This window comes from Pipra filicauda, unplaced genomic scaffold, assembly GCF_003945595.2.
Source record: "Pipra filicauda isolate LSUMZ 115617 unplaced genomic scaffold, ASM394559v2 scaffold6_size6359152_pilon, whole genome shotgun sequence".
NCBI lineage: Eukaryota > Metazoa > Chordata > Aves > Passeriformes > Pipridae > Pipra > Pipra filicauda.
In genome coordinates this window covers 407,258-420,028 of record NW_024104865.1, presented here as the reverse complement: position 1 = coordinate 420,028, position 12,771 = coordinate 407,258, and the positions used below count along the sequence as shown (strand labels likewise).

The window sequence follows — 12,771 nt, the reverse complement described above, 5'->3', positions numbered from 1 at the left end:
ACAGGATACTGGGCTGTGTGTTACTGGACTGTGAGCTGGTAACCCTGTTTAGGGTTTTTTTTGTTAATGAGTCCTTATCAGATGCTGTAAGTAAAATTCTTCCCAAGCTGTCAATCTTACAAAATTAATTTGGGGTATGAAAGTCAAGCTGAGATCCTTACAATTAATACATCAAGCCAAGCCCTGCCCACAGGTATACCTGTACTTTTCCATTGACTGGTCCATTGACTACACGAGTGCAAGTGGAGATGTTGGCCTTGTGATTACAGCCGAGTCAACAGCACAGCACCTAATGAGCAGCAGGAATGTGCTACCCAGCTTTAGCAACTCAACAAAGGCATTCACACAAAACCCAGACCCTTATTTTAAGCACTTGGTAAGCAAAGGCAGTTCCACAAATAGAAAAGAGACAGGTTGAGATAGAAGGTATCATCTCAGCAACTCTAATGTCCTTAAGTGATGGAACACAGCTGACCCCCAGCACTCCCTTGTGCACCCCTTGCTGAAAGGCCTCTGGAACACCCACCTTACACCTCCTCCTTCAAGCTTCTGCAACGCATGAGGGGGATTCACCGGGTTGTCTTTTGCATTATTTAAGCTTCTTGGTTAAAATCTGCTCAGGAGAGCAAATCAGGAGAGCCTGGTTTTACGTCAGGATAGTGAGTGATTGAAATGCATTCAGTTGAACCTGCTTTGTTATTGCCCTCACTATCTTGGTCATTTTTTTCAGGCACTCAAACCTGACACAGAATTGTGCCCACCAGAGTGCTCCAGCTCTAATTAGAAAAGCTCTGGTAGCCACTGAAAAAAATTTAGCAAACTTTTGCCTAAGTTACTGACAGAAACAATGCTCATCTATTGACACACTGAAACAGCTCTTAGAAATTGTAACAACTGTAATCCCTTGACAGCATTCCTTCCCTCCTTGGAGCACATGCGGCTGGTTTTTCAGTGCTTTTCTTTACAGCATTATTTTGCCATGCAGATCACATGGTGACAAAGTTTCAAAATACTTCGCTATTTAGTCTGAGTGCCCACCTATTGTGTTTAATGGAAGTCAAATCACTATTTTAGTGAACGGGCACAGTTTGGAAGAGCTGTTCAAACAGGAAATTTACATTATCACAACAAGGCTGTCATACACAGCAGTTGAAAAGATAATTTGAGAAAATAACCATTAAAAAAATATTTGTTACTTCATTCTGTGATGGCACATTCAAGTATTTTCTCACATTCTGCAAAGACTGAAAGTTATTTGACCTTCTTGGCTTTGCATTACTGTTAAGAGTTGGGTACACGTGAACTTCCCTGATACCCCAGCATGGATTGTAATATATATGTCCTTTGGGAATGCCTTTTGTTACCAACACCACAGAGCAATTATACTGTTTGCACTGTGGTAGTATTAAAAATTCCTATTTAAGGCTCAAAGCCTAATTTTTCATGCATTTTCCTCTAGCAGCACAAAATATTAAGAAAAAAAGGAGATGGGTAATATGCAACATGACAATAAAAAAAAATATACGAACACGTTTAAAAATTTAGCAATTTGGAAAGGTTACTTAAACAAGCCCAACACTTCCACCTCAATTACCACTGACAAGGAAAACAGGATTTAATTTTTTTTTTTAATTCCAATTTAGAAAGCATATCTTGTTTCTCTTCTTCAGAGAAGATAAACAGGTTGTTTCTAGAGTGAACAGCTCAGTCCAGTATAAATGGGATTTAGGGTAGGTAGAACTGAAGGTCATGCAGCAGTGAGGTCACAAGACAGTGCTGCCCATTTTGAAGTATCAGTAAGTTCATTAAAGTTCCTGCTATATTCAGCTATAGGATCAAAGTGCAACTTTACGTAACTTTTCATTTATTAGCTATGTTTATTGGAATGGTAACAAGCTATTTTCAAACTTTTCAAGTTCTCAGTCCATAAATGCAGATGATGAACAAAGGAAATGCTCATTTAAACAAGTCTGCATCAACAAACTTGCAAGACAAACGTTTTGTTCCACTCATTCTTGGCTTGATTTAAAGCAAAAAGACCTTTCCATGTTAAAAGGGAGTCACTCATTGATTATACTGTTCCAGGTTTTATATTCATACCACTCTAGGCCATGTGACAAAAGAGGAGAAAAATTGCCAAAACCTTGGAGTTACATAGCCCAGAAATTTATTGAATATTTGCTGAAATACATTTTGAATAGAACTGTTCAGCTTGCTTGTTTTTGCTGCTCCCGTGACAGATCATTAACAGATGCACTGAGCTGTAATCACCAATTAGGAATTTTTATGTATGTAAGTGTTAAGCATGGGATTGCAAACTCCTTCTGGACAGATCGGTGACTAGGAACCTTCCTTTCAAAGGATTCTATTTGTGTAAGTTTTTGCATCAAAGGATATTTAGAAGAGCCTTTTACATTTTGGTCTTTTTAAAACAGTAAAACACTTCAAGTATTTGCATTTGAAGTTTTCAATACTGTAAAACATTTAGTCCAGAGTGTTTGCAATGGGGTTTCTAATTTTTCGTGTGGTCTCTCTTCTAAGTATTCCAGAACATTTAGTCTTCAGTTTTGGCTTCCATTTCCTCGGCATCATCATCCCCATCCACTTCAGCATTTTCCCTCTCCAATCTTTCCAACTGCCTTGCAAGCTCAGTCTCATCTGTGTCAGTAACCACCTTAGGCTGAAAAAAACCAAACCAAAACACGTGGTAAACAGTCAAAGAAACATCACATGTATTTGTAGACTCTGATTCCACATAAAAAGCAAGAGATAAAATATATCCTGAAGTCATACAACAAAACTCAGACAGTTAGAATTTTTGGCCATTTGTTTATTTAAGGGACATGGAAGTTCAGGTTTGTTTTTTTCTTTAATACCTTTTCGCTACAATTTCTTGTAGAGTTACTGATCTTGCTCTAGTTTAGAAATATTGCAAGGAAAAAAATTGTATTTTAGAATGTAATTTGTTCTCACCTCCATCTGCACATTAAAGACTCCTCTCTTCTCCTCAATTTTTTCTTTAATTACAGCCATGGCTTGATTCAGAACAGACAGTCCTTCAGTTCTCTCCAGCGTTGTAGTAGTCATCACATAACGAGGAGGGGCTATCAGATTAATCTATCATGTTGTAGGGATTGGAGGAAAAAAGCAAACTCAGTAACAAAGCCAAAAATGATATGTTGATATGTCTATTTAGATAATACAATTAAAGGTGTTACAACATGTACTATTTCTTATGACGACTGAATAAGTAATTTTTTTCTTTTTTCACAAGAAACTACTATAAGAATTTTCAAAGAAGGAAGTACTTTCAAGTTTTTTTAAAAACACTTATTCAGTAATACACTTAATATCCTCAAATTGTTGGGGAAGAAAAACCAGGCCTGGCTACAGTAGCCATTCTATCAACAGTCAAACATAAGTGGAGCAAACTTTCTTTTTCTTATACAATCTTATACCTGAAAATAAAATGCATTGCTCCCTGCTTAAGGCTGCATAAAAGGAATAGGAGGTATGTAGTGTGCCAATACTAGACTTCAACAAAGTGAACAGAATAAATAGTTTCTGGAACTTTGAAAGCCACTGCACAGTTATAGGAACAACTGTCAGCAGACAGCTGAAAGGAAGTGTGTTACAGACCTGCTAGAGAAGAACTGGAAAGCAGGCACATGGCTCCCCACGCTCACTTAGGTGATTGAGACAAGAGCAATTGCATGTTACTGGTACCTGAGGGCATCAGAAAAGTTTGCTTTTGATTCCATTATTAAGACTGGCACTTACTTTAATGGGCATGTTCTCTGTGGAACAGTTCAAGCCTGCTCTCAAAGCTTCTTTTACTGCATCTATGCCTTCATAACCATAACAGGCCACCTCAATATCTAGGACAGAGAAATACAAATAATGAAACTTTAAGGTTACCAAAAACTGTAAAATCTTTAAACTTTTTAACTTTAAATCTTTTTAGCAACCAGTGTTTATCCACAATGAGAGCCTCAGTAGCTCCCAAATCTGAGGAAGGTATTACACTTCCTTGATTCGTAAGTTGAGGTAAAGGCGTTCATAAATTCTTCAGACATATAACATTTTATATTGTGCTTTGAAAAGCCAGGATACAAAATTATACACCCACATTCAGTCACTTCTCATCCAATAAATTCAACAGGAATGATTATGTATTTCACATGCAGAGATGAAGATATAAAAGTAATAAATACCAGAGAAAACAAAAGATCAAGAAAAGTGAAACTTGAAAAGGAACACATGCACAAGTTTATGGAATTCTCTTAGCAATTACAACAGAGGCAGAGAGGCATCACTCAAGGAGCATTAAAATTTCTTTTTAAAAGGTAAGTTATATTAACATACAGTTACAGTGATAACTGGCTACAGCTTTTTGTAGATGTTTGGAAATTTGTATCTGTAATACCATGATCAGTGTAAAGACAAAGATTTCTTTACCTATGTAGCAGTGGTACAAGACTAAGCTACAAAGAAGTTGGTCTCAGTTCCAAGTGACTCACAGCAACCTGCTAATTCTCAGCTATCAGAAACAAGTTCATAGAGGTGCATTCCAATCAGCCTTAGGATGAGAACAGAAGCCAATGGCAAATTTCTACACATGTCTTGATGACAAAATGAACAGTGACTTAGACCATCAGAACAAAATAGGTACCACGAAGGAAGTAAGAACACACGCTCATCAAGTAACTTTATTTTCAAAACTTATGAAGTGCTATTCATGTTAGCAATTTCATTCTTCAGGGCAGTCAAATCCTACTTACATTTTTGAAGCCTATGTTAAGTCCTGGTAGCCTAAAGTAACAGGGAATTTTTCATGACCTTACTTTTTGTACTCTCTTCTTGACTTCAGTGTCATGTGGATAAGGCTTATCTTTTCTCTCCACAGTAATCAACAAATGTTAATGCTCTTCAATATATCCTTGCAGAGCAGAGGCGATTTCACAATCTGGGTAAAACTATGACTCTGATACACTGACTATCTGTTTAACAGCAAGTGGCTGTTCAGCCAGATTTACAGTTTTGAAGTATGTCTTCCTAAGTAATGCAGTCCTGTGCTTTTTCTGCCCATACTGAATTATTAAGAGACACAATTAGCTCATACGCTTTGTGAATACATCAGAGGTGTGCTAGGCTTGAGCTGATTCATTCTGCTGAATGATTTGCAATCAACCAGCTAGAAATACCATTTTCATATGTCCATGGACAAGTGGCTAAAATATATGCTGTAGCTGTGCTGACAGAGATCAATCATCCTGTCAGGGAATCAATTAATTTAAAACTCTGAATAACGAAAAAGAATATTGTAGATGCAGCAATAACTATAAAATATTTAAGTTCATTGTGTGCCAATGCAATATGTCATGACTACCACTTTGTGTCCCAAGGAATCCACAGTTCTGGAGGAAAAATAAAAGCCAAACCACCTTGTACTTTGGGGTAGAACCCACAGAGACATTTTGAAAGTAATCCTTTAATAAGGTGTCTTAATTCTGAACAGTTCCACTCAAATATCAGCATTACAAACCACTAGTTTTAACTGGATTTATAGTTTGCGACAAGATACACTAACTAAGTGTCAAGATGTGTTCAATGAGCATCTGGGAAGAACTCACCAGCTCGGATTTTGACTGCTTGTGGTGTCAGACGTCTGTTAATATTGTCAATCAATACACGTCTCTCTTCCTCTGTCAGATCCAAGCTATCCAGGATTGCAGGGTCTCTGAGCCAAGCAAAGCAATGTTACAGAAGTTATACTGGAGTGGAATATAACACAACATTAACTTCAGGGACTATTTCTATATTCTTGCAAATAATCCTAGACATCTGCTAGGCAAACAAAACAGGGAAGTTTCTAAAGAGCTCATTGAAACACTGGAAGAAAATAAATACACCTATTTTCAAAATATTTTCTATCGGCAAACAAAGCAGATAAGTACCTTATTCAATCTGTTCCTGGAAGGAATCATCTGAATGATTTTTAAGTTTTTCAAAAGCAAAGGAATGACATCTGTCCACCTCCATTTGTATATGATACATGGAATGAGACAAGTATCTATTGATACTCGATATTTAAGTTTCCTCCAATATGAAGATAAACCCATATCACATGAAAGTGGATCCATGATAAATTTGGGGGTTTGAATTATTTTAATGTTTCAAACACAAGATTTTTGTCATTCTACAAAGTAACCTATACTCATTCCATGTTATTCTGTACTCCTTTTTAACAGTAACTGGATCAGACAGATACTTATCTGCTGGCTACATTCTTGGCTAAAGAAAGGATAAAGGATCTTTAAATTGCAAGCTAATAGTTTAAAATTCAGAGATCACAAAAGCAAACTCCTTTTCTGTTCACCAATATAAATTAGCAGTTCTTGTTTGAAGAAGTGGTGTCAATTTTCTATTGCTGTATTAAACGTATCCCAAATATATCTGAAACTGAGAACATAACCAAAAAACTCCTCACAAAAACCGTTGCTGTTGTGCAGAGATAAGAGTGGCAGTTTTCTGAAAAAAATTCCAGACCACCTACAATATTACCAGCAGGCAAACATGAAACAAAACAGCCCAAAAACCAGATGCAGTAATGGAGATTGGTCTCTGCTGCTAATACATCATCATCTTTCATGTTTTTGTATACTCAACAGAGATAGTAGAAGGGCCAAACAAGCAAACAGAATCAAAAAATATGACAGGTTTAACACATCAAAATATGAACCTGTATGGCAGAAGTGATTTATGTGACATACAAATTCTGCTTTATTTACAAACGATCCTGTTAAATCTTCAAGTTACTTTCATAAGCTCTTGGTAGGCTTTCACCAAATAGGTCCCCAGTGTTTAATTTTTTACTAATCAGAAGGTAAATATACTTTCCAATTTTTGCTGTCTAAAATCCCAAAACACTAATCCTCATGAAAGGAACAGTAAGTCAAATTCTTAGAGGGAACACTAAACCTCATGCAGCACTTCAGCAAGAATAAGAAGGCACCAATATCCACATTTTTCTGCTCTATTGTTATATGTTTATGTAGGAGCACAACATGAACAAATAAAAATTGCAGTCCATTGTCAGAAATCTTAAGGCATTATTGATGGAAAGATGTTTTGAGAACAGACAGCTTCAGAAGTTTGTGCTCCAAACTGAATAGCAAATGAGCAACAAAAGGCCTGTGCTCAGGAATTTTCCTGAGTACAAGAAAACCTAAAACAGCCAGTGTAACTATAGGGTGGTTATTTTTCTTCTGGTATACAGGTGTTTAACTAAGTACTTATCAGGTAAGAGTTATCTGGAATTCCTTTTACAGCACTGTATCCAGATTTGCCCTTTACCAATGAATTTGTTCTCATCAGAAAATTATTATTATATGAAACAAAACACAGTCTAAACGAGGACACAAACTGTCTCTTCCTCCAAAACACAGAGATCGTTTTAAGCTATTTAAAAATACCATCAAGTGCCCTCCTACTTCCTAAAGTCAACACAATTTCTGAAACTTTTATTACTGCCATCTAGCGTTCAACTCCAATTCATGTGGCATAAAAGAGTAAAACTAAAGATGTTTATTGAGAAATCTAGTTTTGGATTGGCAATTTCACAACAGATTCTTTAGAGGGAAACCAAATACTTTAATTCTGAAAGAAAATTACAATATCAGACTATTAAAAACATATAAGAGCAATCTATCTCAGTATATATTTCCTTAGCATCACAATTTTCATCTCTTTCTGTTAAAATTTCCATTTCTAAGTTCATGATCCCATTCTTTAAGTTTGGAAGTGTAGAGAAGTAACAAGCCAGTTCGTTGCATTTAAAAAAGAAATTGTTACTCTCCCACTGCACAGGCAGTGGAAGAGTGACAATCAGCCCTGAGCAGAAATATCTTCAGACACAGAGCTAGATATTTCTGATAAAATCTGCTTGGGACAGACAAATTCTGACAGACAAACCAAAATCAGTGCTTTTTCCTGTTAGAACTGTCACAGACTCATCTGTAGCAATAAAAATCAGGAATTTGAAAAAAATCAATAAGACAGAGAAACCTACAATAAGCAACTGGAAGACTGATAAAAAAATTTACTAGGTTTACTTGATCAGTATATTCTCAATACTGACTCTGGGAAAAGAACCCAAACAAAACAACCCCAAAGAATGTGATGATAGTTCTATTTCAGGAAACACTTCTCTGCAATTTGAAATAAGCCCCTAGAAGTATAAAAGGTGTCCTTACGAGACTGCATGCTTGAATGCATCATAAGCACCATATCCCGGTCTTTTGTACTTGTCATCAAATACCCAGGCAGTTCTCTGGAACAGACTCTCAAGCTGCTCATCCTTAGTGTACTCCAAGACTTCAGCAACATGGCGAAGGATGCTGTAAACCTGGAACACGGGAGTGTTACAAAAACCAAAACGAATACTGAAAGCAGACAAAAATTTCTGCTCAGAAGTGCTAAGACCATACAGCAGTAAGGATGGGAGACTGAAACTATGTGTGTGCCTTTTCAATAAATAGTTGCCACAGTGTGCTAAACCAGCCTATACTCCTGGGTTTAAATAAAATCATTTAAATATACCCCTTTACATCATAAATTTTCAACCGACACCTTTCTTGATCTATTCATTAATTAAGAAGCAGTTTACCAAAGAACTCATGGACAGATGAACTGCTTATATATCCTTGCATGCATAAATGAAAATTAGAGTATGCCTAATACACAAGAACAACACTTTATTTTCATATTATCTTATGTCTGTGCATTTTGGTCATTCAAGAAAGAAGCTGGAAATACACAGTGCCTGAATACAGACACGCAACTTACAGTCTTTGATTTTGTGAATTTGTCTTCACATTTGATTGCCTCCTCTGGAGATACTCTTCTTTTGGACAAGTCAATATAACCTATTGAGGAAGATGATTTTGAAAGTGTCAGCCATAGTGCAAATTAAGTCTGACTGCTTCAAGAGAAACTCATAAACACTCTGGCACAGGATTTGCCCCTTGCCTACACTATCCCTATATGTTGCTACAGAAAGTAACAAGACCAAATCTCAATGGATTTGAACTAATTGTGATCCAAATTAGGATATAAATTTTTTCTTTCAACTGCAAATACTTAAAATAGCAAATACTTTGTATGGTGTTTCTTTAAATTACTGCCCTAAATGTTTTCTCTGCAGATTTTGAACAAATTTTCATAATATCTCAGCAATTTGTGATCCATTTGTATGTTGCTGTACACAGTTAGGGAAAAAAAAACATAGCAGCATACACAGAAGCAAGTTTAATGCATATTTTTGTAGTGTTCAATGCAATTTCAGTCAAGGTTGGCACTCCACCTGTTCAGCTCTGAACGGTTTCCTAATAAAATAGGCTTGGCCTGAAATTCGGACTCTTAATTTCTTGGATACCCTTTTGGGAGAAATGACCATGTAAAAAATTCTTTTGTACCACCTCTTCTAAATTTGAAAGGGCCTTCACTTATTTCTCACAAATTATAGGTTCCTCCATGTATTCAATAAAAGACCACTAGGTGAGTTCCAGATGTGTTTCTCTGTTAGTATGAGAATAAAATTAACTTGTAAAAGGAAGTATTCTTTCATTAGAGATGCTGGGAAACTTATTTCACTTCAGATCTATCTGAAATAAGTTTATGTTTGTCTTTCTTTCTTCTCTGCTTTTCCTTATCCTGTCATTTATTACTGAATTTCAGAGTTAACTGCAGTTTCAGAAGTATTCTAGAAAAGCCTATTACTTGAGAAACATCACACCAACAGTAACACTTCTAGGAGATGTGCTCAGTCTTTATTATTTCTTTATACCTGGATATAGATTTTAGAGATTGAAGGAACAGTATTATCAAAATCCAACATCTTCTAAATAGAAAATATATTTAAAAATTTTATCAAAGATTCAAACGTTTGAAAGATAGGAAGAGACAAAGCTGCTTGTACAATATCAGCTTGCACCCTACAGAGGTAATGTGGTACAATAATTACATACTTGTCATCTATTTTATTGACAAGGTTTGAGACTTGTTAACGAACAGGACAGACTGCGAACACTAAATGCTTAAAAATGTAGATTTTTATCTCTACAGCATATGATTCTTCTCTTTGGTTAAGACTTGAAGATATCAAAAGAAAATTCCACTTCACTTTGGTTCATTTACTGAGCTGGTGAGGACCCACTTGAGCAAATCTTTACTGACATGAATCACTTTCATTAAGCCAATTCCCAAAGAACACAGAGGATCAGAAGAAGGATCATAGGTATCAGATGGCACAATGATGGTCTATTTTGCTTAAGTGCCCTAAAAATAAGTAGCCCTGATAAAACTCACAAATACCTAAACCGCTTAGTTTATCTGCATTTCTCTCTATGAATTCAATCTTGATATACCCACAATATCCCCAAATACCTTTCTCTTTGTCAACCCTGATGACCACAACACATTCATTCCTCCCGATGCGGATGAGTTTGTTAATGGAACGAATCCGTCTCCTGGACAGCTCACTGAGGAGGATCATGCCTTCAATGTTGTTGTATTCCAGCAGGCTGACGTAGGCGCCCATTTCAGCAATGGAGCGGACGTTGACCATCACTACATCTTCCACCTCTGGAAATTTATGTTGGTAGAATCGACAGCTTAGTCCCGGCATTCTGGAATTCAAGCACAAACCCCAAAGATTTTATTTCACAGCACATCACTGCCTTCTCCTACAAACATGGCAATAAATCAGCAAGGACAGGGAAGGACAGAGAACAACACCGACACAAAAGATTGCAAATTAGGATAAGGCTTGTGCTCAGGTTTTAATAGAAATTACATAATAAATTAACTAGTATTTTAAGTAGTATTACCATGATCATTTGCTAAGATGCCAAATTTTTTGCACTAAAGTAGAAAAAGCTTGCTACCCAGACCTCATTATCCACTTCAACTGTTGTACTACCTAAACACAGCACACTGGAGAGGTTCAAGTGGTGGAAAGGTGGCACTTGGCACTCATCTAAATTCACAAGGTTGTGTAACATTTTCAATCGGCTTGTAAGAGCAGGAGGACATGGGAGAGAAGAAGCCTGCAGTGCTCATGAAGGTTTTTGTGTGCACAGAATAAGACAGCATGTGAGGCTCAGAAAATAAGAGGCAGAGGGAAGTTTCTGTAGTACTGAGGAAGAGCAGACTCCAGAGGATGACTTTCTACACTCAGCATAAGATGTTTGGGATAATCCTGTAAGACCTGCTCCAGAGGCCAACTGTCAGCAAAGAAAACAAAGGCATTAATCAGAACAGAACTAGCCTAGCCTGAATGAAGTACTAAAAAACAACAAAAAAGCACCCCACCAACAGACTGCAAGTCAGGAGGGAAGAAAAAAACTGCCAAAACTACATGAAAAAAACCCGGATTCCTTCATTATACATTCAAAAAAAAAGTGCAGAAACAACACTTCATAACCAAGTAGTGGTAAGAAGAAATGCTTAAACTGCTTCACTTTTCTGATGATGAATCCACATGCTTTTAAACTTCTAATGAGGTTAGTTCAATTTCTTTTGTCTCTGCCTTGAAGTTTCAGACAGAAAATTTTCTACAGCAGTAGGAGCCTAAGGTGCAGAGTCAAATGCATCACTCCTTCAGAAGGTTTGTTGTAGTCACCATTTTGAAGTTTTAGTCCTGATCTTTACAGCAGTACCAATGCTTTCTAGCTATACAAAAGTTTAAAAACAGAGTAGGATGGTAAGGCCATATGCTATATACACATGGCCACAAAACTGAGAACACTGTCCACTCTTATTTCCATTCTTAACTTTCAGAAAAGTGAAATACAGACTGGCAAAGGATTATAAAAACACTCCTCTAAAGGTTTTGTATAACTTTATGTAATGAGAAGTTGAATATGGAACTCTAATGGTACAAATAAAAGCTTTCCAGTTCTCTTCTCTAGTCCCCTCAGTGCAGCTCTGCTCAATCCTACAGGTACTTATAGGATACATAAGGAAGCTGCGCTGCAAAGAACAACCCCAGGCCACAACGAGAGCAGACAAACACCGCCCTGCACACACAGCACTCTCCACAGTCACAGTTACTCCTCTCTTCACAGTCACAAGGTTTTTATTTTGGCCTTCCGTGGAAGATTCCCAGGAACAGCACGGCGCCCACCGCGCCGGAGCCGGAAATCATCTTTCCTCGAAACTGGACACGCCTCGGCCGAGGCTTCGGCCCTGGCGGCCGAGCCACCCCTGCGGAACGGAGCCAGCCCTGCCCAGCGCCGCCGACTCGGGCCCTGCCCCACGGCCGCCGCACCGGAGAGGGGGCCGGCAATGCCCATCGCCGGCACGGCGCGGGCGGGAGGCGAGGGACACGCGGCCCCGCCGGCTGCAGGGCTCGCGGGCGCGGTGCCGGTCCCGTCCCGCAGGGCTCTGAACTGCGCGGGTCCCGTCCCGTCCCCGGCCGGGCGGTGCCCGTGTGCGGTGCCCGCGGGCGGTACCTGTGACTGCGGCCCGGGGGTCCCGCGCTGGCCCCGCTCCTGCCGCCGCGTGCGCCCACACCCCGCCGCACCACTGCGCAAGCGCCGCCGCCGGGGCCACGGCGCCGAGCCGGAACGGGCCGAGCGCCGTCGAGCGCCCCCGCGCGGTGGGCGGAGCGGGGGACTCAGCCAATCGCTTCCCCACCTCGTCGTTCCCGGGGGACACGTGACGGCCGGCGGCGCGCGCGGGACCGCGCGGGCATCCGGGTTTGCTGCC

At 38.8% G+C, this 12,771-nt stretch overlaps 1 protein-coding gene across 1 annotated transcript; it reads right to left on the bottom strand.

Moving 5' to 3' along the window:
* Nucleotides 1-1,853: 1,853 nt before the first annotated feature.
* Nucleotides 1,854-12,622, bottom strand: EIF2S1 (eukaryotic translation initiation factor 2 subunit alpha). The gene is made up of 8 exons (XM_027717063.2): nt 12,516-12,622; nt 10,447-10,688; nt 8,848-8,927; nt 8,256-8,407; nt 5,634-5,740; nt 3,781-3,878; nt 2,974-3,117; nt 1,854-2,680 (listed from the first exon to the last, which is right to left on the bottom strand). The coding sequence occupies exons 2-8, from the start codon at nt 10,685-10,687 to the stop codon at nt 2,555-2,557; spliced, it is 948 nt and encodes a 315-aa protein (XP_027572864.1). The 5' UTR covers nt 10,688; nt 12,516-12,622; the 3' UTR covers nt 1,854-2,554.
* Between the last annotated feature and the right edge of the window lie 149 nt (nt 12,623-12,771).